The sequence below is a fragment of the Megascapheus bottae genome, chromosome 17 (genome assembly GCF_031878675.1).
Source record: "Megascapheus bottae isolate mThoBot1 chromosome 17, mThoBot2.hap1, whole genome shotgun sequence".
NCBI lineage: Eukaryota > Metazoa > Chordata > Mammalia > Rodentia > Geomyidae > Megascapheus > Megascapheus bottae.
This window is the reverse complement of record NC_143525.1, coordinates 36,968,836-36,996,648: the sequence shown is the minus strand read 5'-3', so window position 1 is coordinate 36,996,648 and position 27,813 is coordinate 36,968,836. Positions and strand designations below refer to the sequence as shown.

The 27,813-nt window shown below is 53.4% G+C and overlaps 1 protein-coding gene and 1 long non-coding RNA gene across 2 annotated transcripts; both read left to right on the top strand.

Annotated features, from left to right (window-relative positions):
• The first annotated feature begins 1,508 nt into the window (after nucleotides 1–1,508).
• On the top strand, nucleotides 1,509–6,483 carry LOC150051845 (uncharacterized). Its single transcript, XR_016538356.1, has 3 exons — nucleotides 1,509–1,644; nucleotides 5,362–5,480; nucleotides 6,405–6,483. It is a non-coding gene; the product is annotated as an uncharacterized LOC150051845 (long non-coding RNA).
• Nucleotides 6,484–11,007: 4,524 nt separating this feature from the next.
• On the top strand, nucleotides 11,008–26,540 carry Ppp1r9b (protein phosphatase 1 regulatory subunit 9B). Its single transcript, XM_090350968.1, has 10 exons — nucleotides 11,008–12,891; nucleotides 16,618–16,750; nucleotides 17,964–18,084; nucleotides 19,742–19,846; nucleotides 20,672–20,807; nucleotides 21,233–21,385; nucleotides 21,467–21,520; nucleotides 24,195–24,424; nucleotides 24,721–24,817; nucleotides 24,996–26,540. The coding sequence occupies exons 1-10, from the start codon at nucleotides 11,509–11,511 to the stop codon at nucleotides 25,047–25,049; spliced, it is 2,466 nt and encodes an 821-aa protein (XP_090207094.1). The 5' UTR covers nucleotides 11,008–11,508; the 3' UTR covers nucleotides 25,050–26,540.
• The last annotated feature ends 1,273 nt before the right edge of the window (nucleotides 26,541–27,813 follow it).

Genomic DNA, 27,813 nt, shown 5'->3' with positions numbered 1-27,813 from the left:
CTCAAGGCTAGCTAGCACTGCCACTTGAACCACAGCACCACTTCTGGCTTTTTCTGTGTATGTGGTACTGAGGAAGCGAACCTAGGGCATGCTAGGTTAACTACGACTAAGCCACACACCTGGCCCCACTAGTAAAAATCTTAAAACAAAGAAAACTTGTGTTGAATTATTTTAATTGGCTGGTTTCCCCACATCCTCCATACTGACAGATTAGTGCTCAGTTTCTCCTAGTTGTATAATCCTAAATGCATGGTTTAACCATATTTGACTGCTTTAATCCATTGCAAGGAGCACCCCCCACCATCACCCCCTCTTGTGCTCACAAAGGCCTAATCTTCAGCTGTTGTTGCAGTCTCCTCACCAGTAGGAGCCTGGGGTCAGGGACTGGAGGGTTAGATCTTTTCATTCCTTCCTTCCCAGTTCAACCTTGACCTTGTAAGCTCAGTGTTTCCTTCACCTTAGCTTCTCCAGTGACCCAGCCCAGCCCTTGTCTACCTGGGTCTCTGTCCTCCATTCTTTGTCATCCGCATCCATTTCCCCAGATTCCTATTCCCTCTCTTCCCATCTTAGGGAATGTTTGATGAATGAATGAATGAATGAATGAATGCATGCATGCATGCATGCATGCAGGCAGAATTGCCCCAACTCCTTTCTCTCTTGCTCTCCGGGTCCACTTCGGTCTCTAAGAAGCCATCTCCCTCAGTCTCTTAACTCCCAGAGGGCCATCTTTCCTCTCACTGCAGCTAAAACTGCAGATAACGCGTTTCCACGAGGGACAAAGGAAAGCCATTCTCCTCATTGTGATCTGAATCTCCCATCTGCCGCCCAGACTCCACCCACAGCTTCCTCCCCCATCCTCTATGCCGCCCCCGGCGTGCAACAAAGGGTGCAACGCCAGCCCACAACCACCAGAGGGCGCGTCGCTAGCGTCAGCCCGACCCTGGCGCCTGCGCAGTGTAGGGGCGGGATCAGGCCCCCCGGGAGCGCCAGATGTGCCCCGTCAAGGGGAAATGAATAAATAAAGAAAAGCTCCATCGCGGAGCATGCGCACTGAGCGTGGCCGTTAGAGGGGGCGACTCGGAAAAGGCACCCAAGGCCGCGAGCGCCCATCCTCCCCTCCCGTATCAGAGGATGTGCTCCCTGACCGGAAGAGAACCAACGAGGAGGCCGGGGCTTGGACCTAATGGAGGCTTCCCACCCCTTCCCTACCTGCCCTTCGTCGGTGCCAACCCTCGGACCTCCCAAGGACGTTTTCCGGACCCACCCCCACCCCGTATTTGGGGGCGCTAGCCTGAAGACCTGGGTCTATCCCAAATCTCTCCCCACCCCACGCAGCCCATGCCGTCTTCCCGTTTTATTAGGTGGACTTCAGCCATCCCAGGGGCTTCTTGAACCTCTGACCATCCCAAAGCCATCAAACCTGAGTTGGGGAATGCTAGCGAACCCTCCGGGGCCGCAGGTCACCGACCGAAGGGGAGGGGCTTGCCAGGGCCCCGCCCAGCCCCGGAGCCACGCCCCCACGCCAGGTGGGCGTCAGGGAATGGATGGGAAAGTGCTCTGTACACGGGAGGCTCTGGAGAACGTTCACCCGGCCAGAGAGCTGGGAGAGGTCAGATTTAGAAGACACTACGGGACCGTGAAAGGGTAGGGAACCCGAGTGACACAAAAATCTCTGTCATTTGTTTGTAAAAGGTTTTTTATCTAGAAAAATCCAAGACCCCCCCCCCACAGGCACATCATTAGTGTTAATAAGGAAGACCTGCCAGTGGCTAGACCAAAAAAACTACAATATTACAAATAAAACACAAAATACAGCATTTCTAACACCTTAGCAATCATTTATTAGAAAGTATAAGCTCACACCTGTAATTCTAGCTACTCAGGAGGCTGAGATCTGAGGAATGCTGTTTAAAGCCAGCCCTGGCAAGAAAAAGTCTTATCTCCAATTAACCACCAAAAAGCCAGAAGGGGAGCAGTCAGTTGCTCAAGTGATAAAGCCCCAGCCTTGAATGAAAATTTCAGCGACAGTAGCCAGGCCCTGAGTTCAAGCCCCACTACTGCCCCTGCCAAAAAAAAAAAAAAAAAAAAAAAGGAAAAGATTAAGCCAGATGCCAGTGGCATACTTCTAGAATCTTAACTTCACAGAAGATTGAGATCTGATTATCAAGGTTCAAAACTAGCTTTAGCAGGTACATTTAGACTCATCTCCAAGAAACCATAAAGAAGTCAGAAGTGGAGATGTGGCTTAAGTGATATATATATATATATATGATATATATATATATATATATATATCAGGTATACACTACCACACTTTAAAATGATTAGGAGAAGATTGAAATTGTAGGGAATCTAGGCAAAAACTTTAAAGATATTTATGAAGGAAAACATTATTAAAGTCTAAAGGAATAAATGGAGGGCTATAAAAAAAAAAGCACTGAATGTAGGGATGAAATGCTTAATGTCTTTCTCCAGGACAGTTCTTTCCACATTAATCTGTGGATTTCATGCCTGTCCAATAAATATCCCAACAGGGCGAGTCACAGAGCTAAGCAAACTGATTCTAAAATTCATATAGAAGAGCAGTGGGCCAAGAAAAAGTTAAAAGTTAAGACACTTCTAAAGACCAATAAAAAAGAGGACCTGTCCCTAACAGATAGCAAGCTTTTCCAAAAGCAATAGTAATTAAAACAATGTGGTATTGGAGGCAGGCTGGACAAAGGGATCAATAGAATAGAGTACCCAGAACCAGATCCAAGTGTATGTGGGGATTTGATTTACGATGGAACTGACATTGCAACTCAGTGAGAGAGAATAAACTATTCAACTGGACAACTGGCTTTGAAATTTTTATACCATCCATAAATATTAATTCCACATGAATTAAAGATCTAAAAGTGGAAAACCAAACTTTAAAAATCATTAGGAGAAAACAGTAGATCCATCAAGGATAGGAAAACATTTCTTAGGCTAGAAACACAACTCATAGGAGACTGAGTTTATTTCATTAATCCCAAAAGTCCTCTTCTATGGAAATGACATTATGAACAAAGTTAAAAGACAGTCTGGGTGGCCATGTGGGGAGCACATAAAAGATACATGGTTAGCATTCAAAATATATAATTACCTCCCAGAAATCAGAACTGAACTGAGAATATCTGGGCAGGAGATTTCCAGGCAAACCTGCAGATCCTGTCTCAGTAAGAAACCAACAAACAAAGCAAAACATAGCCGGAAGCTAATATCTCACATTTGTAATCCTAGCTATTGAGGAGGTTGAGATCTGCAGATCTTGGTTGGAAGTCAGCTCAAGTAGGAAAGTCTGAAATTAACTATACAGAAAAAGTTATAAATGGTGCACTGGCTCAAGTAGTAGAGTACTAACCTTGAACAAAAAGCAGCTCAGAGTGCTGGTACCTGTAATTCTAGCTACTTGTGAGGCTGGTATCCGAGGACCTTGGTTTGAATCCAGCCTGAACAGAAAAGTCTATGAGACTCTTCTCTACAAGTAACCAGCAAAAATTCAGAAGTGGAACTGTAGCTCATGTGGTAGAGAGCTACTCTTGAATATAAAAGCTAAGGGATAGCACCCAGGCCCTGAATCATAGCCCCAGTATGGGTGCCAAAAAGAAACACAACAAACAAAAAAAGCTTAATAGAGTAAAAAAGGACATGCGTCTAAGTGACTGTCGGGAGGAAACTTTGATGACCAATGTGCATGTTTGATCTCATAGGAAATCCAGGTGAGATACATCCATATCCATCAGACTGGCAAAAATGAAAAGTCTAGATTGAGAATATGGCTCAGTGGTAGAGCAACTGCCAATATGCACATGCATTGAGTGCAGTACCCAATACCACAAAAAGTTAAAATGTAAAAAGAAAAGGATTAGCTGAGTATGGTGGTTCATGCCTGAAGATGTCTGACATCTGAAGATCCTGTTCAGGATAAGAAAGTCCAGAAGACTCTTATCTCGAATTAACTACCAAAAAGCCAGACGAGGAAGTGAAGCTCAAGTGATAGAGTACAGCCTTGAGCAAAAATAAATAAATAGGGCTGGGAGTTTGGCCTAGTGGTAGAGTACTTGCCTAACATGCAGGAAAACCCGGGTTCGAGTCATCAGAAGTGGTGCTGTGGCTCAAGTGGTAGAGTGCTAGCTTTGAGAAAGTCCAAGGATGGTGCTTAGTTCAAGTTTCAGGACTGGCAAAAAATAAATAAAATGAAAGCTTAGGAACAGCATTTAAACCTTGAATTCAAGTCCCAGGACTGGCATTAAAAAGGAGGGGGGGGGAGATAGTTGCTGTAACTCAAAGGGTAAGAAGACTTGAGCTGAGGGCCAGCTCCCATGACTGACCAAAAGAAACAAAAAATGTTTAATTAAAAACAAAAATCAGAGAAAGTAGTGCTGTGGCTCAATATGGTAGAGCACTAGCCTTGAGCTGCAGAGTTCAGGGACAGTGCCCAAGTCCAAAGTTCAAACCCACCAGCGACCAAAAAAAAAAATCAGAAATCTGACAAGAGAAATGTTAGGCAAGGATGTGGTGAGACAGGGCGTCTTGTGCAATTGCTAATAGTGGGCGAGGGCGGGGGGTAAGTAGGTTTATCACTGTAGGAGCAGCTTGGCAGTAGTTAGTCAAGATCAAAGTGTGTCCGCTTCCAGGTAGACGTCCTGAGGTGGGTTCAGAAAAAGTCCAAGGAAGTTCACTGCACTCTAGCTTACAACAGCAAAAGAAACTCTCAACCTAATCATCAGGAAAGGAACTGACAACTCAATTGTGGCTTTTTCCACACACTAAAATAAAAATGAAGGAACCAAAGCCAAAACACTACTGGGTCTCCTGTGTGAAAAGGCACAAAATATACACATACACCATGGCTGTTATATAAATAATGAGTATACAGGAATCATTGTTTTATGAATCCTTAAATGTGTGGGGAATGTGAAATTATGGCCTATACTTAAAAAAAAGAAGAAAATTTGGACACATGGCAAAACAAACAGGACCATTTTGTTTTTTCTCATGGCAATACTAGAGCTTGAATTCAGGACCTCATGTTCTTGCTTAGATTTTTCTTCTCAAGGCTGGCCCTCCACCACTTGAATCGCACCTCCACTTCTGGCTTTTTGCTGGTTAATTGGAGATAATCATTCTCATGGACTTTTCTGTGCAGGCTAGCTTCCAACTATGATCCTCAGATATCAGCCTCCTGAATAGCTAGGATTGCAGGCTTAAGCCAGCACCATTCAGCTCAAATGCTCAAAGATGAACTCTGATACAAATATCATGAAAAAAAGTGAAATAAGCCAGTTACCAAAGAACAAATTCTGTATGATCCCATCTTGTGTGTAATTCATGCAGGCAGCTGGGGCAGCAGAAAGAAGGATTGAGAAATCACTTTTGGATGGAGACCAGAGATTCAGCTTGAGAATATGAAGAAACTGTTGGTTGCAGAAGAATGTGAACGAATGAATGTAATGGTGAGTTTATGTTCTGTATAGTTTGCTGCAACTAAAAAAGGTAAGACGATAACCAAGTACCAGCAGCTCACACTATTTATCTGAAGATCACAGTTGGAAGCCAGCCTGGGCAGACAAATCCCAGGGACTCTTACCTCCAATTAACTAGAAAAAAAAGAAAAGAAAGAAAGAAAAAAGCCAGAAGTAGAGCTATGGCTCAGTGGTAGACTGCCAGCAAAAGAAGCTAAGTGAGGCCCTGAGTTCAAATATCAGCATAAAATAATAATACAAAAATTATAGGCTACCAAGGATACCTTTTATCTGTTTGAGAGTAGGGGCACAGGCATTAGGGTCAGTATGAAAGAAAGAGATTTCAGCTCATGCCTGTTATCTTAGCTACTCAGGAGGCTGAGATCTGAGGATCTCAGTTCAAAGCCAGCTGGCGCACTAAACACTAAAAGACTCTTATCTCCAATTCGCCAACTAGAAAGCCAGAAGTGGTGCTATGGCTCAAGGGTTAGGGTGGTAGCCTTGAGCTGAAGAGCTCAGGGACAGCACCTAGGCCCAGAGTTCAATCCCCACCACCAACGAGAGAGAGAGAGAGAGAGAGAGAGAGAGAGAGAGAGAGAGAGAGAGAGAGAGAGAGAGAGAGAGAGATATTTCATATACAATGATGTTTGTTTCTATTCTATGGAGGAAAAAAACCTGAAGCAAAAGAGTAAACTGTGATAGGATTCCTTGAACTTTTCTTAGCTTTAAAAGAAACTTTTAAAACTAAAAGAAAAGTAGCTTGGATTATTGTTCTTTTAAAATTAGAACGAAGAGTCTCTGAAGATAGGATCGCTCTTCCTTTCCCTCACCCCAAGGCCAAGGCCATGGCCACTTGAAGTGCAAGGGGCTGAGGCTGAGCATGGGGGAGCTGAAAGCTGGCATTCTCTTCTGCAGGTTGCACCTGTGCAGAGCCAGCCAGGATGGGACATGGCAGGACATTCTTTCCCCTGAGCCAGGGCAGAAAGGCAGAGGTAAGTGGGAGAAGGTACTTTCACAGTCATTTTCTTCAGGTACCTCAGGTACAAGATCTAGACAGCAGATGAATATAAATGAATAGAAAACAAACACGCAAACAGAAACGTGTATTATTAGCAGTTCTTCCAATCTGCTGCTGACAAAATATATTGCTTAATCTTTCTGGTTATTTCTTCTTTTTTCTTTGACCTCCCTGCATGTCTCTAGAGCTCCCATGGCTACGGCTGTCTGAGTTGCAAAATACATATTTGCAGGCCCTCTAAGCCCAGCTAAATATAGGCTATCCTTTAAAGCAACTGATGATTTAGAGAAATTTTTGCTCTATTCTGTCCCTTCCCCCAAACCCCAACTCACTCTCTCTCTCCCTCCCTCCCTCACTCCCTGACTACTTTCTTGATCTTCTCAATCTCCAAGATGTGTCTTCCAAAGGACATGAAAGTGCCCTGTAGGGACTGATGGCAGGAAAGCAGGCCAGAAAGAACCATAGTAGGCAGTCTCCTAGCTGTGAAACCAACAAGCAGTCTCTCTCCCCCCCAGAGGCAACGAAGTACATCTCAGGCATATAGCACTAAATAGCATGTATGAGAACCTGGGTTCTATCCCCTAGGGAGGGGAGGGAGATTTGGAGTTGCTGAAGGCAGGAAGTGCTTATTATCTCAGAATTTCATATTATAGACCTTAAAAGGGAACCAAAGACCCAAAGTCTCAGTCAGACCAACTTACAGCTCTAGACACCAATGCTCATTCTCAGTCACACCTGCCCACGCATATACACACATACACACTCACATACACGTGTGATCAGTTCAACAGCCACCCTACCAACAAACTCCTCTGTGCATTTTATGCATTTAGAATCCATTTAAAGCTCACACAATGCTGGTTCCTGTGGCTCATGCCTGTAACCTTAGCTACTCTGGAGACCGAGAGCTGAAGATCATAACCTATGCAGAAAAGGCTGTGAGACTCTTCTCTTCAATTAACCTCTAAGAACCTGGAAGTAGAGGTATGGCTCAAGTGGTAGTGCACCAGCCTTGAGCAAACTCAGCTAAGAGACAGTGCCTAGGCCCTGAGTTCAAGTGCCAGGACCAACACAGAAACAAAACTTATTGTCTTGGGAATTTGAACAAAAATGGTCTGGCTTCAAAGCTCTACTCTGCCTCATACAGATCAGCCATGCTCAGGAACAAGCTCAGACCATTAAGTCAAACAGGTTTAGGAACTGAGGCTTAGGGATGGGAAATACCCAGTTCAAGATCATCCGGCACACGAGTGGAGCCTAGGATTGGATTCAAGCCTCCAAGACCCTTAGCCTGGTATGTAAATCTGGATAAGCTGTTGCTTAGCCCTCATTCCTCTCTGAAGGTCAACCAAGAGCCTCTAAGGGTCCCTGTACAACTGCCATCGTGGAGTTGTACTCTCTTATAAGTATGCATATCTAAGCATTTATGCCCAGTATCTTAGAGCCCAGCCCAAGGCGTCCTGCAGACAAAGGAAGTGGGACAAGGACCACTGGCTTAGTACAGAATGGCTGAAAGGCAGGGTCTAGACCACCCTATGCTCTGATGACTGTGGCCAGAGAAAACCCACTTTCTAGAGCTGTTTCAAGGCCCCAGGGCTAGGAAGAACACTCAACCTTGGCACACAGCCTGGGTTTTGAGCCAAGGGCAGTGAGAGCTCAGAACCTGTCATACACCAGGTCTTCCCTGTCCTCATCAGTATTTTTGCTGTTACACCTGGTGCTTGGAGGAATGGTATTAAGAAAGCACCATCCCAGAAGGCCCTCCTCAAGTAGGAAAAACAGGGCAATACTTTGCTGAGAGCTGGGGTAGATTATCTCTGCCTATTGCAGCGCCTGAACTCTAGTGATCACTGGGAAAATATCTCTCCTCAGACCCGCTCATCTAGGTTTCAGTCACTATCGTCTCTTCTGGGCCTCAGTTTATCTTCTCAGAGCACAGAAAGGGTAAGTGACTTGTCTAAGGTCACACAGCAGAGCCAAGATCTGAACCATGGAAGCCTGGCACCTACCTCAACCTTGAGAATATTCCATGGTCTCTACTAATAGAATCTAAGCCAAGGCAAAGGAAAGGAATTTCTATAAAGGACTCTGGAGAGAGGGGTTTGTGTGCATAAGCTAAGTTATCCTGAGCTAGATAGAATGAAATTAGATGCCAGCTTTCAGTTTCGATGGGAACCCACCCCATGGAGCTTTCTCTTGGCAGGTGGGTTCATTCCTTCATGCTGGCAGGAGGAGGTGACACCTCACACGGGGCCCCACCCATCTCACAGGCCAGCCACTTGGCCGCTGACTCTAAGGAAAGAGTGATGGTAAAGCACTTATCACTCCCTGAAAGCTTCTTTGGGAAATTCCAGCCTGGGTGAAGCCCATGAAATAATAATCCCACTCATTAGTGTCACCCAAGCTCTAGATAGCTCCACAGTCTCAGGCGCCGTAACTCTTAATAGGGGTTTCACCCTTGGAAATCTCTGGGCAAAGGAGACCTGAGCATTCCAATGATTCTAGTTCATTCTAGAGATGTTGTTAGAGGGTCTCTGGGCTTGACAGCTGGTTCTCAGCTCCTCCTCCCACTCTTAGAAAGCCGTGGCTGCCCTACCGGGCCAGAAGCGTGGGCACCGACCCCTAGGGTTGGGACCAGTTAGGAGGACTCACAACAAAGGGTGTGGGAGATTCTGGACAGCAGGGCTGAACCCTCCTCCAGTCCACACAGTTGCTGCTGAGGACCCCACCCAAACCCCCAAAGGGATCAGTTTTCAGGCTTCTCCAAAGGGCCACAGTGAGGTGAAGGTTCAAACCCCAAGCCTGAGCTTAATACCCAAGACCCAAGCTTGATCACAAGACGTTCCTTCTAAAAAGGCCCCGGAAATGAGGAGGATGGCTTTTGTAGTCAGCTCCAGAATCAAGTGCAGAACTGGGGAGGCGTCTTCCGGGCCTGGGGGTAAAGATGTAGGGGGGTAAAGGTGGGTTCCTTAGGAACTCAAATCTTCCTCCCCCCCAGTACCACCGGGCTGAGGATCCGGGGCTGTGGCTCCTGGCACCTCCTCACCCCAGTATCTAGGGCTCTCAGGCGGCTTCCCCACGCCCATCCCCCATGCAGGGGGCTCTTTTGCACAAAACCCACAAATAGACGCCTTTCTACAAAGGAAGGGTAGGAGAACTTACTACCTCCCCTAAGGAGAGTGGAAATTGGGGAGAAGGAGGAAGAGGATGGAAAGGAAGAGGGTGAGGGAGGAGGCAGGGGCTGCAGGAAGGCCTGAGAAGCAGGAAGCAGCTGGGGGGGGGGGGGAGGCTTTGTGCCTGAGTTGTTCTCTGGGTCCTAGTGTGCACCGTATTCATCAGCTTCTGTAGTCTGCTGACCTGGAGGGATACATCAGGATGTGACCAAGAGTGTAGACCTTCACTCCAGGGCCCAAGCAGCTGGGGTGGGATAAAGGGAAACCCTCAGGCTTCTTACTGTGTAGGTGGGGAAAGAGAAAGCTTCAAGGCAGCTTTCTGGGTTTTAAGGCCTGGGATGTGCAGGTCATTCTCACACTCCCTACCCCCACCCCTCTCCAAGCTAGCACACCCTGGCCAGGATCCTTTAAATCAGTGACCCAAGTTAGAGCTCTCAGTGGGGAAACTCTGGCCCCAAGCCTCTAGAATTCCTCCCCAAACTCCTTCATCCTGTTTGAAAGACCAGAGTATCCTGGAAAGGCATAAGCTCCAGGATTCCATTCCCTCCAGCCTGGGGTACAGAGTAGGCAGGCCATAGGCCGCATTCTTTTTAGACTTCAAAGGGCAATGGGCAGTTTGGGGACTCTTCTGTTATTTAGGTGACGGGGCGACCTTCTTTGAATTTACTCCTCCTTCTTCACCACTGCACAGTCACCAATAAATACCGAGCCAAGGATTTTCCATCTTCGAAGGCACAAAAGATTCCCTTAGGGGAAATTGTTAAAAATGCAGATTCCCCCAGTCCAGCTTCTGACCTTCTCCTTCCCGAGATTGGGAAGAGAGCCTGCAAATCTGTATGTTCACCATCCCTGTCTGACGCCAAGAGCCGTGAAGCCCACTAAGGAAGTGCATATAGAGCCCTGGATGGAAGGGATCCTTGATGCCCTTTGAAAGAAGGGGAAGGAGAGGGGCTCCACTGAGAGACCGCGGAGACGCCGGGCGGACTCCCCGCCCCAAGACTGAACGGTGGTGTACCTGCCTGCGTGCGTGGTGCTCAGCCCCGGGCAGAGGCTGGGAAGGCAGGGCTGACGAGGATTGGACGGGACCCCGAGGGGAGCGGAAGGCGGGCTGGCGCGGGCGAGGCGAGACGTCGAGTGGCAGGGGAAGGGGAGGGCTCAAAGGCTCGGGCCCCGGAAATCCGATCCCTTTAGGACCCAGCGGTCGCCAGTCCCCCAGCGGCGGCGGCGAGGAGGGCAGCCGCTCGGCGTCGGGCAGCCGCGGCTCGGGCAGAACCGGAGAAAAGACCGAGGCTCGGGGAGCAGGGGGGGAGGGAGGGAGGGAGGGAGGCGCGGCGGAGCGGCCCGGGCCGGCCGAAGCAGCCATGGGCGCTGGGGTGCCCGGCGCCCCGAGAGCCGAGGCCCCCGGCGGGAGTGGGGGGCGCCCGGAGCGCCGGCCCCGCTGACACCGCCGCGGACGATGTGAGCGGGCGCCGCCGCTGCCTCGCGGGCTGGGCGCGCGCTGCCGGCGGCCCCGGCTGCCGCTTTCCCCGCCTGGGTGGGGGCGATCGCACCGAGGCCGCGCCAGGCTTACGAGAGGGGGTGGGGGTGGAATCCGGCGGTGCCTTTGGCAGCTTGATCGGGGGAGGCGACCCCTACGGGGTGCCCGTATTTTTTTTTAAAGCGGGGTTCACTGTTTTGGGCAGCTTGGTTTCTGGGGGGACCCTAAAAAAGCCTTTTAGGGCTCCTTTCTTGGGGAAGGGGGGGAAGGGACGGTGGTCCCGACTTGGCCAGCCGCCTGCTGGAGGAGGACAGCGGGGAGCGGGGGGATGCGAACCCGGCTCCCCCCACCATGATGAAGACGGAGCCGCGGGGGCCCGGGGGTCCCCTCCGGAGCGCCTCCCCGCACCGCAGCGCCTACGAGGCGGGCATCCAGGCGCTGAAGCCGCCCGACGCATCCGGGCCCGACGAGGCACCCAAGGCGGCCCACCACAAGAAATATGGCTCCAACGTCCACCGCATCAAAAGTATGTTCCTGCAGATGGGCACCACGGCGGGGCCGCCGGGCGAGGCGGGCGGCGGCGGCGCGGGCCTGGCCGAGGCCCCGCGGGCGTCGGAGCGCGGCGGCGTGCGCCTGTCGCTGCCGAGGGCCAGCAGCCTGAACGAGAACGTGGACCACAGCGCCCTGCTCAAGCTGGGCACCAGCGTGTCGGAGCGCGTGAGCCGCTTCGACTCCAAGCCCGCGCCCTCGGCGCAGCCCGCGCCGCCGCCGCACCCGCCGTCCCGGCTGCAGGAGACGCGGAAGCTGTTCGAACGCAGCGCGGCCGCCGCCGGCGACAAGGAGGCCGCGGCGCGACGGCTGCTCCGGCAGGAGCGCGCCGGCCTGCAGGACCGGAAGCTGGACGTCGTGGTGCGCTTCAACGGCAGCACCGAGGCGCTGGACAAGCTGGACGCCGACGCCGTGTCGCCGACGGTCAGCCAGCTCAGCGCCGTCTTCGAGAAGGCCGACTCGAGGACCGGCCTCCACCGAGGGCCGGGGCCTCCTCGGGCTGCGGCCGCAGGGGCCCCCCAGGTCAACTCGAAGCTGGTCAGTAAGCGATCCCGGGTGTTCCAGCCGCCCCCGCCCGCCCCGTCGGGAGATGCCCCGATCGACAAGGATCGCGGTGGCCCCGGAGGGCAGCAGCCCCCGCAGCACCGAGTGGCCCCCGCCCGGCCACCCCCGAAGCCGCGGGAGGTGCGGAAGATCAAGCCGGTGGAGGTGGAGGAGAGCGGGGATTCGGAGGCAGAGTCTGCCCCGGGGGAAGTGATCCAGGCCGAGGTGACGGTCCACGCGGCCCTGGAGAATGGCAGCACCTCGGCAACCGCGGCGAGCCCCGCGCCCGAGGAGCCCAAGGCCCAGGCGGCCTCCGAGGAGGAGGAGGAGGAGATGGCGGTGACCGTGGCCGAACCAGAGAGGGGGGTGGGAAATGGCCGGGCCCCGGACGTGGCCCCGGAGGAGGCCGACGAGTCCAAGAAGGAGGACTTCTCCGAGGCGGACTTGGTGGACGTGAGCGCCTACAGTGGGCTTGGGGAGGACTCCGGGGGCAGTGCCCTGGAGGAGGACGATGAGGAAGATGAAGAGGACGCAGAGCCCCCCTATGAGCCCGAGTCAGGGTGCGTGGAGATCCCGGGGCTCTCGGAGGAAGAGGACCCGGCCCCGAGCAGGAAGATCCATTTCAGCACGGCGCCCATCCAAGTGAGTGAGCCCTCCCGCCTGCCCCCCTGCCGCCCTAGCCACGTGCACCCCGTCGCCCCCGCCTCACCAGCCAGGTTTGGCAGGCTGAGTCAGCCCCTGTACCCAGCCTCCTTCCCTGAAGTTCCTCCCTGTGGGGGGCGTCGGGGAGTTCCAGCTGTTTGTCACTGAGCGGAGGGGGAGGGCTGCGGGTCTGGGATGGCCTGCTGTGACCTGCCCTCAGGTTCCCAGAGCTGGCCGCCCCACCCAGCACAGACACACCAAACCTGCCCCTGGCCTGGCCTGGCACACCTGCTTCCCCTCCTCTCCCAGACATTGCTTCCTCCAGAGGCTGCTGGAGGCCAGGGTGGTGTGAAGGATGTGGGTGTCCTCTAGACTCTCCACATTGTCCTACACGGGTGGGGACACTGCAGTGGGGGCAGAGAGGTCCAGGCTTAGAAATACTTTCTGCTTTCCCAAGTGTGGGATCCGGCTCTGAGTATTGAGGGAGTCAGGAACTTTCCAAAACCAAGATACCCAGGTTGATGGCCTTTCCTCCTCCTTCTCGGTGCCTCCACCCCCAACTTTGCAGAAGTGAAAGAAGGAAGCAGGTTGAGAGGGTGAGCTTGGCTACCATGACATGTGATGGGCTGGGAGAGAGGCCCAGTCCCCTGGGGTCTGTGCTGGGCTAACTTCCCACCTCCCTCATTGCACAAGGAGAGGACATTTTGGCCCATGAGAGGGTAGGCATTCTATAGGCTGGAAGAGTGAGGCAGAGTGAGACCAGGAGTTTGTCCCCGGGTGCCTGGCAGAGGCCCACATGCCTTTGCTCTTAGCTGTTCAATGGGACAGATTCCCATGGCTTTGGCAGGCTCCAACTGCTCTTGCCACATCCTCTAGATACCCTGAAAGAGGGTGGTAGCTGCCCCCTTCTTTTAAGGGGGTGTCTTCCCCACCACACACACACTATTTAGTGATTGGTTTGTGGGCTGCGCTGCTCAGTGCCTTGAGATGCTCAGAACAGTGCCCGGAGAGGAGAAGATGTCCCCTGGGAAGAATTAAGACCCCAAATGCCCTGCTCCTCTTCCCCACGCTCTATTCTCATCTGGCACACTAGCTTCGATGGTCCTTTCTTCCAGTCCCAGGTTCTGCTGTGCCTCCACTCTTCTTTCCCTATGAAAGTGTCAAGGTCCTAGGACTTCCTTAGCCTTGGAGCCTGCCCAGCCTTTGCCCTCCCCCACAATCTGTTTGCTTGCTGTTTCCATAACTACTCCTCGACACTGAAGCTACCCAACTTTCTCTCACCCCAAGTATGAGTGTTTCACCCTCTGCCCTCTTCTACCTCCTAGTCCCGGCCTGAACTGTTAAAAGAGGATGACTACAGCTCCCCTCCCAGGCAACCCCTTCCCTGATGGGGACCTTAGAGTCTTTTTGATCCCCTGCCCTCTCTGTGGACATCTTAGAAGGAAGATTGGTGTTCCTGGGAGGGCCCAGAAGTCCACCCTGCCCCCTCAGTCCTCCCAGCTGCCTGATGCCCTCAGAGTGAGAGCATGGTCTGGCCTCTGGCTGTCTATATCTGACGCCTTACCCTGATTTTTTTTTGGTAAAAAATAGCACATGATTTGGAGCAGTGCTCCCACCTCCCTGGTGACTGAAGCTGGCCGGCAGGAGGAGAGCCAGGGTGGGTGGAGCAGCTAAGTGTCTGACTTTTGGCTTTGCTAGGGATTTCCTCCTTTCTACCCCAGCACCGGGGGAAGGGAAGGGGTCTTCCCCCCCACCCCCCGTTCCCACTCATCCATTGATTCTGAGTCCTGGGTTCTTTTGTGCCCCCCCACCCCTCCATGACCCAGTTGTCATCTGAGGGATGGAGGTGGAAGTTTCCACCGAGGGCTGAGAATCCAATTCTAGCCTGTTATCTGGGGAGGCAGGGCTGGGCCCAGGGTCTTCTGACAAAGAGGTGTGAGCAGTGGTCTAGGGCCTCTGAGCCTGAGGTTTGGGATTCTGGAGTGGGCAGGCTAGCAAAGGTGAATAGTATTTGACCAGCTGAGGAGAGGAGAGGAGAGGGGAGGACAAGGCCCAGGACAGGCCTGGTGTTTTGGAGGTCATAGCGGGATGTGCATTTGTATGTGGAGATGGGAAGGAACACCCTCTCCGGTGGAATACAGAGTAAGAGTAGGGATCTTAGATGCAAAAGTGGGCCAAGGCTAGTTCAGGTTCATGCCAGCCTGTCCCAAAGCCTGGGGCACTTGTACAGTGGGGACAGCATCATTGGTGACCTACCATCCAGAGCTCATCTGAATGTGACTCCATCCTACCCTGCCACTAGCTGAGTCTATGTCTCCAGGCACTGCACCCCATATTTCCTCTGGACTGAGGAGTGGGTAGGCAGCCTGTGCCTCTCAGCAGCTGGTGCTGATGTCCACCAAACCACTACTGGGGCAGGGGGGGGGGGGTGTGGAGGGGTGGCGGCGCTGGGTGAGCTTTAAAAGCCTGAGCTCCGGTGTCTGTGATGCAGTGTGATTCAGGGCATGAGTAGGTGACTACACAGATCAACTCCCAGCATGCTTCTGGTTAGTTAGTCCTCTGAGGGCTCTGTCCCCCTCCCACCATGGCACTGAGCCTCTGGGATGGGGGTGGGGATGACTGGAAGCAAGCCCAAACAAAGGCTGGGACACAAGAGTGAGTGCCCCTGCCTGCCAGAATGCCTATGAGCCTGCCTCTGGGGTGAAGGGGGCAGTTTTCCACTCTAGCTTCCCAAGGCCTCACGCCTAGCCAGTTGATAGAGCTGCTCCCACCCCTCCCGCCTCCGCTTGGCTCCAAGTGGTGCCAACCTGTCGCTGCCGGCAGTGAAGCTGAACAAGTCATGGTACCCCAAATGGTGCTTGCTTGTTAACCACCCACTGGGGTACCCCCACTGGACCGAGAATTAAGCCCCCTCTCCCCGAAGAACCCCTACCCTGTCTTTTCTGGTCCTTTGGAGAGAGTGAGAGCCAGAAAATTGCCCATGGCAAGAGACCCAGGAGGTCACAACAGAAGGGCACAAGGGGTGTCATGGCAGGGGTAGATAGGGCTGCCATGTCCCCTTGGTCCCTCTATGGTGCAGGACCAGGAGCTTCTACTCTAGCCTCCTAATAATGCAGACAGAGGGCAGAACACAGAGTTGCTGTTCTCCAGGACACACACTTGGACCTGCAGGGTCATGGGGGTCCAGGTTTTACCCTGTTCCTGTCTCCTGGGGGGCCCTCATGAGCAGAGGGCTTCCTTTCACTGTGGGAGTCCTTTCTACTCCCTCCTTTGACCCCTACCATCCGTTCACTTCAGGGCAGGGAGGTTTGTTTCTCTGCCTCTCCATCCCTTTCCTCTGCTCTCCTCCCCCTTCCCCATCTGGCATCCAGCATCTTCATCTTTTCTCCCCTCCTCCTCTTCCCCTCTGCTGCTCAGCCTGTTCCTGTGTGTGTGTGTTCAGCATGTGCCTTTGTGTCCATCCTGGCCTGTCTGCTCTCGGGTCCTGTCTCTCACTTTCTCTCTGTACCTGGCATTCTCCCAGGGAATGCTCATCCATTCCTACACAGATCATGCTCTGCTGGGTGAGCTTCAATATGGAGCAGGCTGGGTGCCCTGCTCCTGGCCTCTGAGCACCAGAACCAGGAAGGCCTTTGTTCACAAAGCAGGGGTGGGGACCCCCTCAGCCTCTCCCTCCAGCTCCATCCTTGCTCTCCCACTGGCCTCTTGACAAGCTGCTTTCCCTAGGTGTTCAGCACCTACTCCAACGAGGACTATGACCGCCGCAATGAAGATGTGGACCCCATGGCTGCCTCTGCAGAGTACGAGCTGGAGAAGCGAGTGGAGCGGCTGGAGCTGTTTCCTGTGGAGCTGGAGAAGGGTGAGAGGCCAGACTCAAACCCGTGGGCACAGCGGGCTCACCCAGTCTCCTTGTGCGGGCACCTGTGTCTAACTTGCCCTGTCACGTACTGGGCTTTCTCCATCAGCCTTCAGTAGCCTCATGTATTCAGCCGCACCCCAGTATACAGCTACTACGCACCCTGCATGGAACACTGTTGGCACCTCTAGTTATCCTTCTCCCCAGCAATGTGCACGGCTCTTGTGCTGTGTTGTAGGAATGGTGATGAGCAAAAGCAAGCTCCCTGGCAGCCATCTCCTCGGAGAATTTCTCTAACTTGTCCTGTGCTGTCAGAGGTGTGCAGAGGGAAAGGAGGCTGCCTTTGAAGTTATGGCATTTCACGGGTCTTGGCCAGACTAGGGCAGTTCCCAAGAAAGCAATGCTCACATGGGTTTCTGAAGAGAAGGAATTTGGGAGTGTAGGGTAGACACTGTTGGCTGCCTTTACATAGTGACAACAAGCAGAGCATGGGACCAAGGCCACATGGACCATGGCAAGGACATGGTCTTCTCTGAGATGGGTTGGCAGCCATTGCAAGGCATATGAAAGATCACACTGGCTCCAGTGCACGGAAGGGCTCAGAGTGGGTGGAGGACCAGTGAACACAGGCAAGGTGTTGGTAGAACAGAGGGTGGGTGGATTTAGGAGGGAGAATCCACAAGACCTGTGTTTATTTGGCTCTGGATGCTGGGGAGGTGGGGGTGGAATCTACGTGCTTTCCAGGTCTGGCAGCCAGCAGCTGGTGGTGCCAGCCTCAGGAGGGAGTTGCTGGGGAGACAGGCGGAGGCAGGTATGGCCTGCAGGATAGGTGTGGCTAGGGCAGTGAGCCTTAGGGGAGAGAAAACCATGGTCTGTAAGCTCAAAGGTATGGAAGCTTCCAAGTATAGAAACTACTGGGATGAGGAGACCAAAAGGCTTAGGCCTAAGCCCTGTCACAGTCCCCATCCCAGCCACACCACCTTATCTATATGCACAATACTGTCACACCCCAGCCAGCTGACACACCCCGCTTCCTGTCTGCTCTTTAGATTGGACAAAGAACAGAGTGGTGAACCCAAGAGCCATCTTAGTTAGCCTGGCAAGTAGGGTGTGGACACAAGCAGGCCCCTTCCTCCTCTGTGGGATGTGCCCACAGGGGAACGTGGCAGCGTGAGGCTGTCCTGCCAGCTCCTGCATCTCCTCCTCTGCCCCACAGATTCCGAGGGCCTGGGCATCAGCATCATCGGCATGGGGGCCGGGGCCGACATGGGCCTGGAGAAGCTGGGCATCTTCGTCAAGACTGTGACTGAGGGTGGCGCTGCCCATCGGGATGGCAGGTATCACCTACAGGACTCCCCACTGCACAACTGTCACTCATGGGGCAGCCACGAGGCAGCCTGAGCACTCCCCCATTCCCCGGGAGGCAGGTGTGTTCTGTGTGGCTTCCAGTGTTTGGGGAGCACGGTTGTGCAGGGCCGCAGCAGTCTTGGAGTGACAGCCATGTACAGCAGGGGTAGGCATGGGAGCTGTACCTAGTACCAGGTACCCTGCCTAGAGTGTGTGAGCCTTGGCAAAGGAGCCTGCATGGGCTGGGTGAAGCACGTTTGAGTGTTGTTTTCCTTTTGTTCTTGGGCTGATGCCAGGCCTGGAGAGTTGGTGTCAAGGGCCTGGCTCTCAGGAAGTAAACAGTGTAGTGAGGCAGAGAGACACCAGACAGGGGCACACCGGAAGTGGCTAAATGGAGAAGAAATGCATAAACCAAGCAGGAGGGCTTGACCTGTGTGGGTATGGGAAGGGCTTCCTGGATGAAATGTCACTGGAGCTGAGTAGGCGTTAGCTGGGCCAGATGAATGCGAGAGGCTCCAGGCCAGGAGCTGAAAGAGGAGATACGGTAAAGAGGACTATGGCGAGGGGAGCGGGCAGCTGGGATGCAGGTGTTGCTGTGACTAGACTAGTTGGGAGGTAGGGTGTGCTCTGAAGCCAGATGTGTGTGCATGTGCTGTGTTGAACATCTGTGGCCATAAGGGTAAGTCAGAGGGAAGGTGCCCCAGAGCTCTGGGCCAGTCAGTGCCCCTCTACCAGCTGTTCAGCTGTGTGTGGGTTGCTGTGGAGGAGGGAAGGAGGAAGGGGCTGCAGAACTTTCCTCTAGAGGGTCCAAGAGGTCACACTGGAGGCATTGTTTCTTCATTCCACTGGCTTCTGTGGCTGTGGCCAGGCAGCATGGAGCAGGGGACAGAACAGAAAAGGTGAAAGTATCTCTCCTCTCCTCTCCCTCTCTAGAGCCTTCCCGCTGTCACTTGTCGATTTGGAAAGTGTATGTGATGAGGATGCCCACTAGCTTGTGAATAAGCTATGGGGGTAAAGCCTTTACATAAAAGCCTGGGGTATAAATGAACCTTTACAATAGGCCATGTCTCCACTGCCACGTGGGACCCCAGGTCTAGGCCTGGAGTTCGGAGGAGGTGGGAGAGGAGGAAGAAGATATCTAGGTTCTCTTCCTTTCTTAGCAGGCCAGATGCATGCCCCATCTTCCCCTTCCTGTGAGGGACAAAGTTTTAGGAGCCACAGCTGGAGTGTATGGGGAGTGTGTGGGTGTGGCAGTGTGTGAGCCAGAGAGGGGATTTTGGGGCCTCAGGCGGAAATGTCCATTTAAAAGGGTGGTGACCTGGAACATGTGCGCCTGAGAGTTGAGTTCTGAGGTTGTCCAATTGCTCTGTTGAATATGATGAAGAGGGGACAAGTGTGTGAGGGTCACAGGAAGTGAGCCCGCCAGCTGTCTTGCTCCTCGAATCCTGTGTCTGCTTGGCTTGCCCTGAGCTCCCTGTCCACACAAGTTGGTCCGGCCTTTGCCTCATGTGGCCTCACACATGTTATGCCTATAGGCAAAATACTGGTGACTGTGGGACTGAGCCTGCAATTTCCAGAGGGAGGGGTCACTTCTGCCTTAACTGGACAGGTTGTCTTTTGACCCCATCACCATTGTCACCTCCCTAGGATTCAGGTGAATGATCTCCTGGTGGAGGTGGATGGAACGAGTCTGGTGGGAGTGACCCAGAGCTTTGCAGCCTCTGTGCTCAGGAACACCAAGGGCCGAGTACGGTGAGAGTCCGCGGGCGGAGAACTAGGGAGGAGGCTGGCTGCTATGCCCACCTGCCTGAGGGGTGCCTGCAGCCACAGTACTCCTGCTTCCAAGCCCCTAGCCTCCCTCCACCCCCACCCCATCTTCCTGGGCTTATCCTCCTTCCCCTTGCCCTTTTCTGGATCACTTAGGGAAAAACCCAGGTATCTAGTATGAATGCCAACCCGCTGGGTTCACCTTACCCAGAACCTCATTCCTTCCTTCTTACCAGTCCATGTACGCCTTCCCTGAGAACAGGGCATGGAGTTGAAACTCGCTGCGTGCATTCCACCTTTGGCATAGCACTCAGGGATTGTTCTCTGCCCTCCTCTAAGAGGGGCATTACCCCCAGGAAAGAGTGGTAGAGAGAAACAGGATGTGGGTGGCCCTGGGGAGGAGGGGCTGGGGCCTGGAAGTTCCACTGTTTCCTCTCCATCCTAATCTCCGCTCTCCATCATCCCTTCCCTTCCTGAAACACAGGGGCTTGGAGCTCACCCAAGACCCTCCTCCATAGCCACAGCCCTGCTAGGATGGTCACCTTTGCCATTCCTGTCTCTTTTTCCCCCACATGCTAGAGGAAGAGCCCCCTCCCCTAGGGGCTCTTGAGCTCATGTCCTCTGAAGTCCACCCCAAAGTTTAGATTATATCCCCTGCTCAAAACTGTCCAGGAGGACTAGGGGGTCTTCCTGCCTTCCCTAGGGGGGAACCTAATCAAGTCTCAACACTATAGCCTCTGGGTTTGGAGAGAGGACTGCCAGCAGCGATGGTACTGGCATTCCCCATGGATGACATCTGTGCTCTTGCAGATTCATGATTGGCCGGGAGCGGCCTGGAGAGCAGAGTGAAGTGGCTCAGCTAATTCAGCAGACTTTGGAGCAAGAGCGATGGCAGCGAGAGATGATGGAGCAAAGATATGCCCAGTACGGGGAAGATGACGATGAGGTAGGACTCCCAGCCTGGCTGGTGCAGTGGCTGCCCTCTAGTGGCCCGTGCAGGCAACACAGCCATCTGCCTCTACCATTTTCTCAAGCTTGGTAAAGAAGCCCAAAACTCAGGAGGAGAAACAAGACCCTTCCCTCAGACAACCCCTTATCTTATCACACTGTCTGTCTTTGCAGTACTGCAAGGAACTCAGTTACCTCAAACAGTTCTCAATGTGAGGACAGGTCTAGATGCCGGAGACCTATACTATATAGGGAATAGTGCAGTCTGTTTCTTTGGGATTTTGTAAAGGACCTGCCTCTGTCTCTAGGACTCCCTTAGTCAGTCACAAATCTGACATGAACTGCTGTTGGCCTTACACCTGGTTATGGGGATGCTAAGGGGTTGGGGTGTGTGGAGTCCACACTACCTGTGTCCCTTCACAGACAGGGGAGTACGCCACTGATGAGGAAGAGGAGTTGAGCCCCACATTCCCAGGTGGCGAGATGGCCATTGAGGTGTTCGAGCTGGCAGAGAACGAGGATGCACTGTCCCCTGTGGACATGGAGCCTGAGAAGCTGGTGCACAAGTTCAAGGAGGTGGGAGATGGGTCTTGGGGGAGTGAATGAAGGTAGGTGGGTCTTAGCCCTCTGGTGCTGAGTGCCAACCTCTGTCCACAGCTCCAGATCAAGCACGCGGTGACTGAAGCAGAGATCCAGCAGCTGAAACGGAAGGTGAGGGTGCATGTTCACATGCACCTGTGTGTGCATTGAGCAGGTCAGAGGGCTGGAGGGAGGGCCTCTCATTCCAGAGCTTAGCAGGCCACTGGGACATGAGGGTTGCAATATAGAGCTGCTCCATCACTCACTTACCTGGGCTTCTGTCCCCTAAAATATGGGTAAAATACTGCCAGCACCATAGGAGCCATGTGAATTAAATAAGATAGGTGCATCTGCAACCTTAGTACACAGAGTAATTACTCAATCAAAAGTCAGCCGTGGCTGGTAATGTGGCTTAATGGTAGAGTACTTGCTTTGCATGCATGAAGCCATTCCTCAGTAGCACATCAACAGAAAAAACTGCAAGTGGTGCTGTGGCTCAAGTGGTAGAGCGTTAGCCTTGAGCAAAAGAAGCTCAGGGACAGTGCCAGGCCCTGAGTTCCAGCCCCCAGGACTGGCAAAAAAAAAAAAGTCAGTTATTTCACAGAGGCACCGTGAGTCCTGTCCTCCGTGTCTGCGCCTGGACTGCTCTACACATCTTCTGTGCATAGGACTAAGGATCAATCCATGCTCCCCAGAGGGATGTACAAACACACATGCCAGCCAGGACCCATAGTACCCACAGAGCCACTCACCCACACTGCACAGATATGATCGCTGGGGCCCTGTCCCTGCTTCCCATACTTCCACAGACCTCCCTCTGCCCTCAAGTGCTCGGAGACCCAGGGTGTGACTCCATCCAGACCATCTGGCCTTGGACAGGACATGTATAGTCTTTTTTTTTTTTTTTTGCTAGTCCTGGGCTTGAACTCAGGGCCTGAGCACTGTCTGTGGCTTTCTCAAGGCTAGAGCCCTACCACTTGAGCCATGGCACCACTTTTGACTTTTTCTATGTATGTGATACCAAGGAATGAAACCCGGGTCTTCATGCATGCTAGGCAAGCACTCTACCATGGGCCAAATTCCCTGGCCCCAGGATATGTACATTCTGATCTTAATAAGCAACCCAGAGGTGCTGGTGACACATGACACACAATCCATATTCACACAAGCACACTGCTACCAATATGCACACCTGCAAAGGCATGGGAACCCTCAGGTTCCATATAGAAGGTGTTCCAGCTTCCCAGGGCTTCCAGTGTGGGAGAAAGTTCCCAGGGTCCATGCAGATTGGATTCATCCAAGTTCATGTGCGTGTACACTTTCTCCGTGTGGACAGAGAAAGGATGTTCATGGCAGGGAGACGAACTTGAGCTCAGAGGCTGGCTTTGAGAGGAGGCCTGCTAGCTTGTAGCTGTTGCTGGTGGGAGAGGTGGGAGACAGGCTGAACAGGTCAGTATACCACTCCCCTTCAAGAATGCCAGCCTTGGCCCTGTAGCATGGGGCTATGTGGCCACAGAGGTTTGAGTAGACAGCACTGCTTAGGAAACTGAGAGGACACCAGGGAGGGCAGGACTTAGAGCTGGGTAAACTAGCTAGAGACCTGGGCAAGGTAGGCCAGATCTGCCCTGAGCACTCTCGAGGCTGGAGTAGAGCCACATGTATTGTCTCCAGGTAATAGGTATGTTCCTGGATGTTTTCAGGGCACAGATCAGAGTGAGGTGAAGGTCTGTTCAGGGGCACAGAAAGCCAGGACCATTCTATGTACAGATATGCACTGAGTACCTTCTAGATGTCTGGCACTGATGCAGTCATGGTGCTAGGCAAAAGAAAGTTTTCTCTTGTGCAGCTTTGAGTCGGTACACCAGTGACTGCTGTCACAAGCTGACTTGGGATTCTGGAGGAGATAATGCAGTTACTAAGGACTTGATCTGAGTGGGCCACCCGGAGAGCTTCTTTGGGTATCTGAAGTGTTACATGGAACAGAGACATAGAAGGTTGCATGGGCATTCCCAGGCAAGGGGGAGACGAGACATACGTAGAGGTCTTGTGTGAGTCTGAGGTCTACAGGAAGGCCTTTGTGGCTAGACATGAAATGCACAGAGCTTTAACAGCAGACTCATGGACAGGCTAGCAAGGGCTTGAGATTGAGTGCCGGGGTGGCCGTGAAGTAGTAGCACCTTCTGATGGATGAGTGAGTTAGGAAAGCAGGCATTGATTTGCACAGATGGGAATCTGGTTGGAGCAGGCTTAAAAGTTGGGAGTGAGGCTGAGCTGGAGGCTGGGATTTGGGGGTCAATGCAGATATGACATCAGAGTTAGGGCTCCACTCAAGTAATTTTATGGAGAGAACAAAGGATCCAGATTGAGCCATTGGGAGGTTCAAAGTCAGTGGATATTGAAGAGGGTCTAGATTGTTCAGGAAGCTCCAGGACTGGTTGACAGGCCAGGGCTACAGAGGGCACAGAGAAATGACAGCCCTCGCCTGCCTTGCGCCTTGCCATTTTACCACTTCAGCTCCTAAGTGCTAAGGAGGTACACGTCACTCCCATTTTCCAGATGAGAGGGCTGAGGTGCCAGACAGGAAACACCGTGCCTTAAGTCCCAGAGCTAGTCAGTGACTAATGGACACCTCCTGGGTGTGCCCTGCTTAGGAGCCCGAGGCTAAGGTTTCCATGGTTGGTTCAGCACAGGAGAGCTGGGGTTGGGGCTATGGGCTCCACTTCCCCAAGAATCTCTTAAAGACTGTGGCCCTGGTACCATGACTCCCTCTGGCCCCCACTAACCCAGGGCTGCTTCTTCCTCTCAGCTGCAGAGCCTGGAGCAGGAGAAGGGACGCTGGCGAGTGGAGAAGGCCCAGTTGGAGCAGAGTGTGGAGGAGAACAAGGAGCGCATGGAGAAACTAGAGGGCTACTGGGGCGAGGCACAGAGCCTGTGTCAGGCTGTGGACGAGCACCTTCGGGAGACCCAGGCTCAATACCAGGCCCTGGAGCGCAAGTACAGCAAGGCCAAGCGCCTCATCAAGGACTACCAGCAGAAGTACGTGGCAGGCTAGGGGGCTTGGGCCCTGGGTGATTAGAGACCTTCAGAGGCAGCCCCTCCCCCTAGGGAGACAGAGCAGAGAGGCTAGCAGGCCCTATGGTAGTGTACCCCGGCCTGGAACAGCAGAGCACCACCAGTACAGGGCCAGGTCTCAGAGGCCTGAGGGAGCCCTCAGACCTCCTGACCTGAGAGAAGCACAGCAGTGCTGGCCAGGTGTTGCCAAAGACACTGCCTCTCCCCAGCCGGAAGCCGGGCACCATACCTCACCCCTGCCTGTCCTTGTGTGTCTCCAGGGAGATTGAGTTTCTGAAAAAGGAGACTGCCCAGCGTCGGGTTCTGGAGGAGTCAGAGCTGGCCAGGAAGGAGGAAATGGACAAGCTCCTGGACAAGGTAGACCTGGGAGTGCCTTCGAGGTAGGGCTTCTGGAGGGAGCTACACAGAAGCGCCTATCGAGCACCTACCTTGTGGATCCTCGGGTGGGGCCGTGCTGCTGGCTGGGAATGAGGGTGCGACCCTCATGGGGGGGGAAGGGGCTGGGCCTAATCCCCTCCTCATCTTTGTTTTCCAGATCTCAGAACTGGAAGGAAACCTACAAACACTGAGGAATTCCAATTCTACTTAACAGGAATCATTCCTTGACGGGACAATAATAACTCCCGCTATCCTTGCTCCCAGTCCTCAGTACCCCATCCCACCCCTACCAGCCTGGGGACAGGTGCCCCGACTCCCCTACTCCTCCACCCCACCTCCCCCAGCTTCAGGGACCAGAGGGCCCATACCACAGGCCCCTTTGTGGTGGCCAGGGCAGTCAATGGTGGCTGGAAGGGTGGCCTCCTTGCCCCATGGGGCTGAGGCACAGAGGCTGAGGGAAGCCAAGGGCTGGCCTGGGTGGTGAATGGACACAAGGACCTGCAGACCAAACTGCCAGACTTCATAACCTCCAGCCTTTGTCTCTGGACTGGAGTGGGGCTGGGGCTCTCCCAGCATCTCACCAACTGGAGGCTGCTCCCTGCCCGTGGGGCTCTTGACTTGAGGGTCTACCTTCTTGGCCCTTCCCTCTTCCCTATCATTGTGCTGTCTGTTGCATTCTAATCTTCCCGCTTGGTGGGATGGGGGGCTCACCTTAACACCTCCCAGCCCTGTTCCCCATCCTGGGAGGGATAGAGCCCTCGAGGAGGCTGGGCCTGACCCTGCACTGGTTTCTCCTGCATCCTTCAGGAAAAGGGGTTTGAGAGTAGGGGAGGAAAAAGGAGAGTCCAGGATACCTGGTCCCCAGCCCCTCTTTCCTGAAAAGGACAGCAGCCCTCAACTTGTCGTGCCTCCCTTCTCCCAGGTGCCAAATAGCCATAACCTCCTCCTAGAACTATTCTGCTGCCTCTGGGTCCTGGTTTCTGGGCCAAGCCTAGGAAGGCCAGTGGAGACAGAGGTCAGCTTAGTGGGCCTGGCAGCAGAGCAAGGGCAAAGGTCCTCACTGGAGAGCCACACCCTGCCCAGGGCCACACCTGGAAGCCTCGTACTCCCGGGGCAGAGACTCAGCCTCCTCTCCCCACCCTGCACTCTACCAATGTTTGACTGGAGGGCAAAACTTTACTACGCATCTTTTTGGAGACCAGGGCTGCCTTACTGGCAGTCTGCTTTCTAAAGTGAAATTGACTCTTTCCCCACTTTAACCCCAAATTGGGGCTTGGACCAAGGGAGGTGAGACCTCCCCCCTTTCAAACGCCATCGGTTTGCCACTTCCTCGTGCCCCTGCCCCAAGTCAGGGTTTTTGTTGGGGTTTTTTTTGGTTTTTTTTTTTTCAAACGACTCCGTTCCATATGTTCCGGCTTCTCCTCGTCCCCTGTAAATAGGCGGTGCCATCGATCAGTATTTCTCCCCGCCTGCACCTGCCTCCCAACGTGCCCCCGCCCGGGAAAGAGCTGTGCCCGGCCCTGCTCGGCCCTGGCAGATGAGGGGGCGGGCCGGGCCTCCGGGCCTGCGGCGCCCGATTCCGCCCGGGGAGGACCGTCTCTGTATATAATATATATATATATGTATGTATGTATTGTTCCCGGTTTTGTACGGACCGTGCCCTCTGTCAGGTCGTCCCCATAAAAGCAGCCCCCAGAGCCTCGCTGCCTGGTCTCTTGATTTTGCTACCGCTGTCCACCCGGGCATCTCCGCGCGCTTCCCCTCCGATGTCCACCCGGGCATCTCCGCGCGCTTCCCCTCCCGCGGCGGCGGCCACCAGCCTCGGCTTTCACGCCGCGCCGGCGGCCTCCTCCAGGGGCTCAAATCGTGGAGTTCTCCACGGAGAGCTGATGCGAGCCTCCAGGGGCACCCCCGTGATGTGCAAGGTGGACCCAGAATGTCCAGGAGTCAGGCCACAGCCTCTGCGCCTCCCCGTGCAGCCCTGTAGCCTGTGCTCCTGTGGCTTGGTCCAAAGGGAGAATCGTCTTTCCCTCGCTCGGCTCTAAGGGATAGGAGCCCCTGCTTCAATGCTCTTCAGCGTTGCCTTGCACCCGTGACAGCATCCAAAGTGACTAGTCTCAGAACTACTGAGGCAGCCCACTCCCCCAAGGACGGCTCCATCACAGGTCTCATGTCAAGCTAAGTTCCATGACGACCCTCCTGTCTTCCCCAAACTACTCAGAAGTCCTGGTTCCACACCTCAAGGCTGTGTAGTGCCTCGCCACCCACCTGCCACTCACCTGGACCCTAGGACTGGTGACCAGGCCTCTCAGAGCTTCTCCAGGGTTTACAAGGGGAACACTTTACCTGCCACGGGTGGCTGAATTCTGTGTGTGTGGGCCACTAAATCAGGAGAGTCCAGGATACTCAGATCTTAGAAAATCTTGCCAAGAAATCCTGAAAAATTAGAGTGGCTGGACCTTTCCTGGGTTGGAAGCAGACATGGGAGTTGTCAGCATCCAGGTTGAAGTCCTATAGCTCCATCTGTGTATTAGGTATGTACTAAAGTGTGCTGTATATGTGTGTGTGGGGGGGGTGAGGCTAGCCCTTTTTGTTTAAGCCAGTGTTATTCTGTGGTTGTAAGCACTGTGTATGGTTTGCTGGAAGTCTCTTGGGCCTGAGATGTGTCCCACAAAATATTCCATTTTAAAGCTGTGTCAAGGTGGCTGTGGGCAGGCCTATTGGAGAGTTGTCACCTTAGCTCTTCTATCACCAGCTCCTACCCCTGTCAACAGCCCACACTTAAACTTGCAGCCTGAATGCGTTTGCTAAGGTCTCAACACTGGCAATGCAGTGGACAAGGAAACTCCCAAGTCCAGCTACCCACCTGGTATCCTCTCGCTGAATGTCCTCCCCCAGGACTGATCTTATTTCCCAGTACTCTAGCCTTTTGGTGTCTATACGAGGACTGTCTAATCAATCCCTCTCTCAGGCTC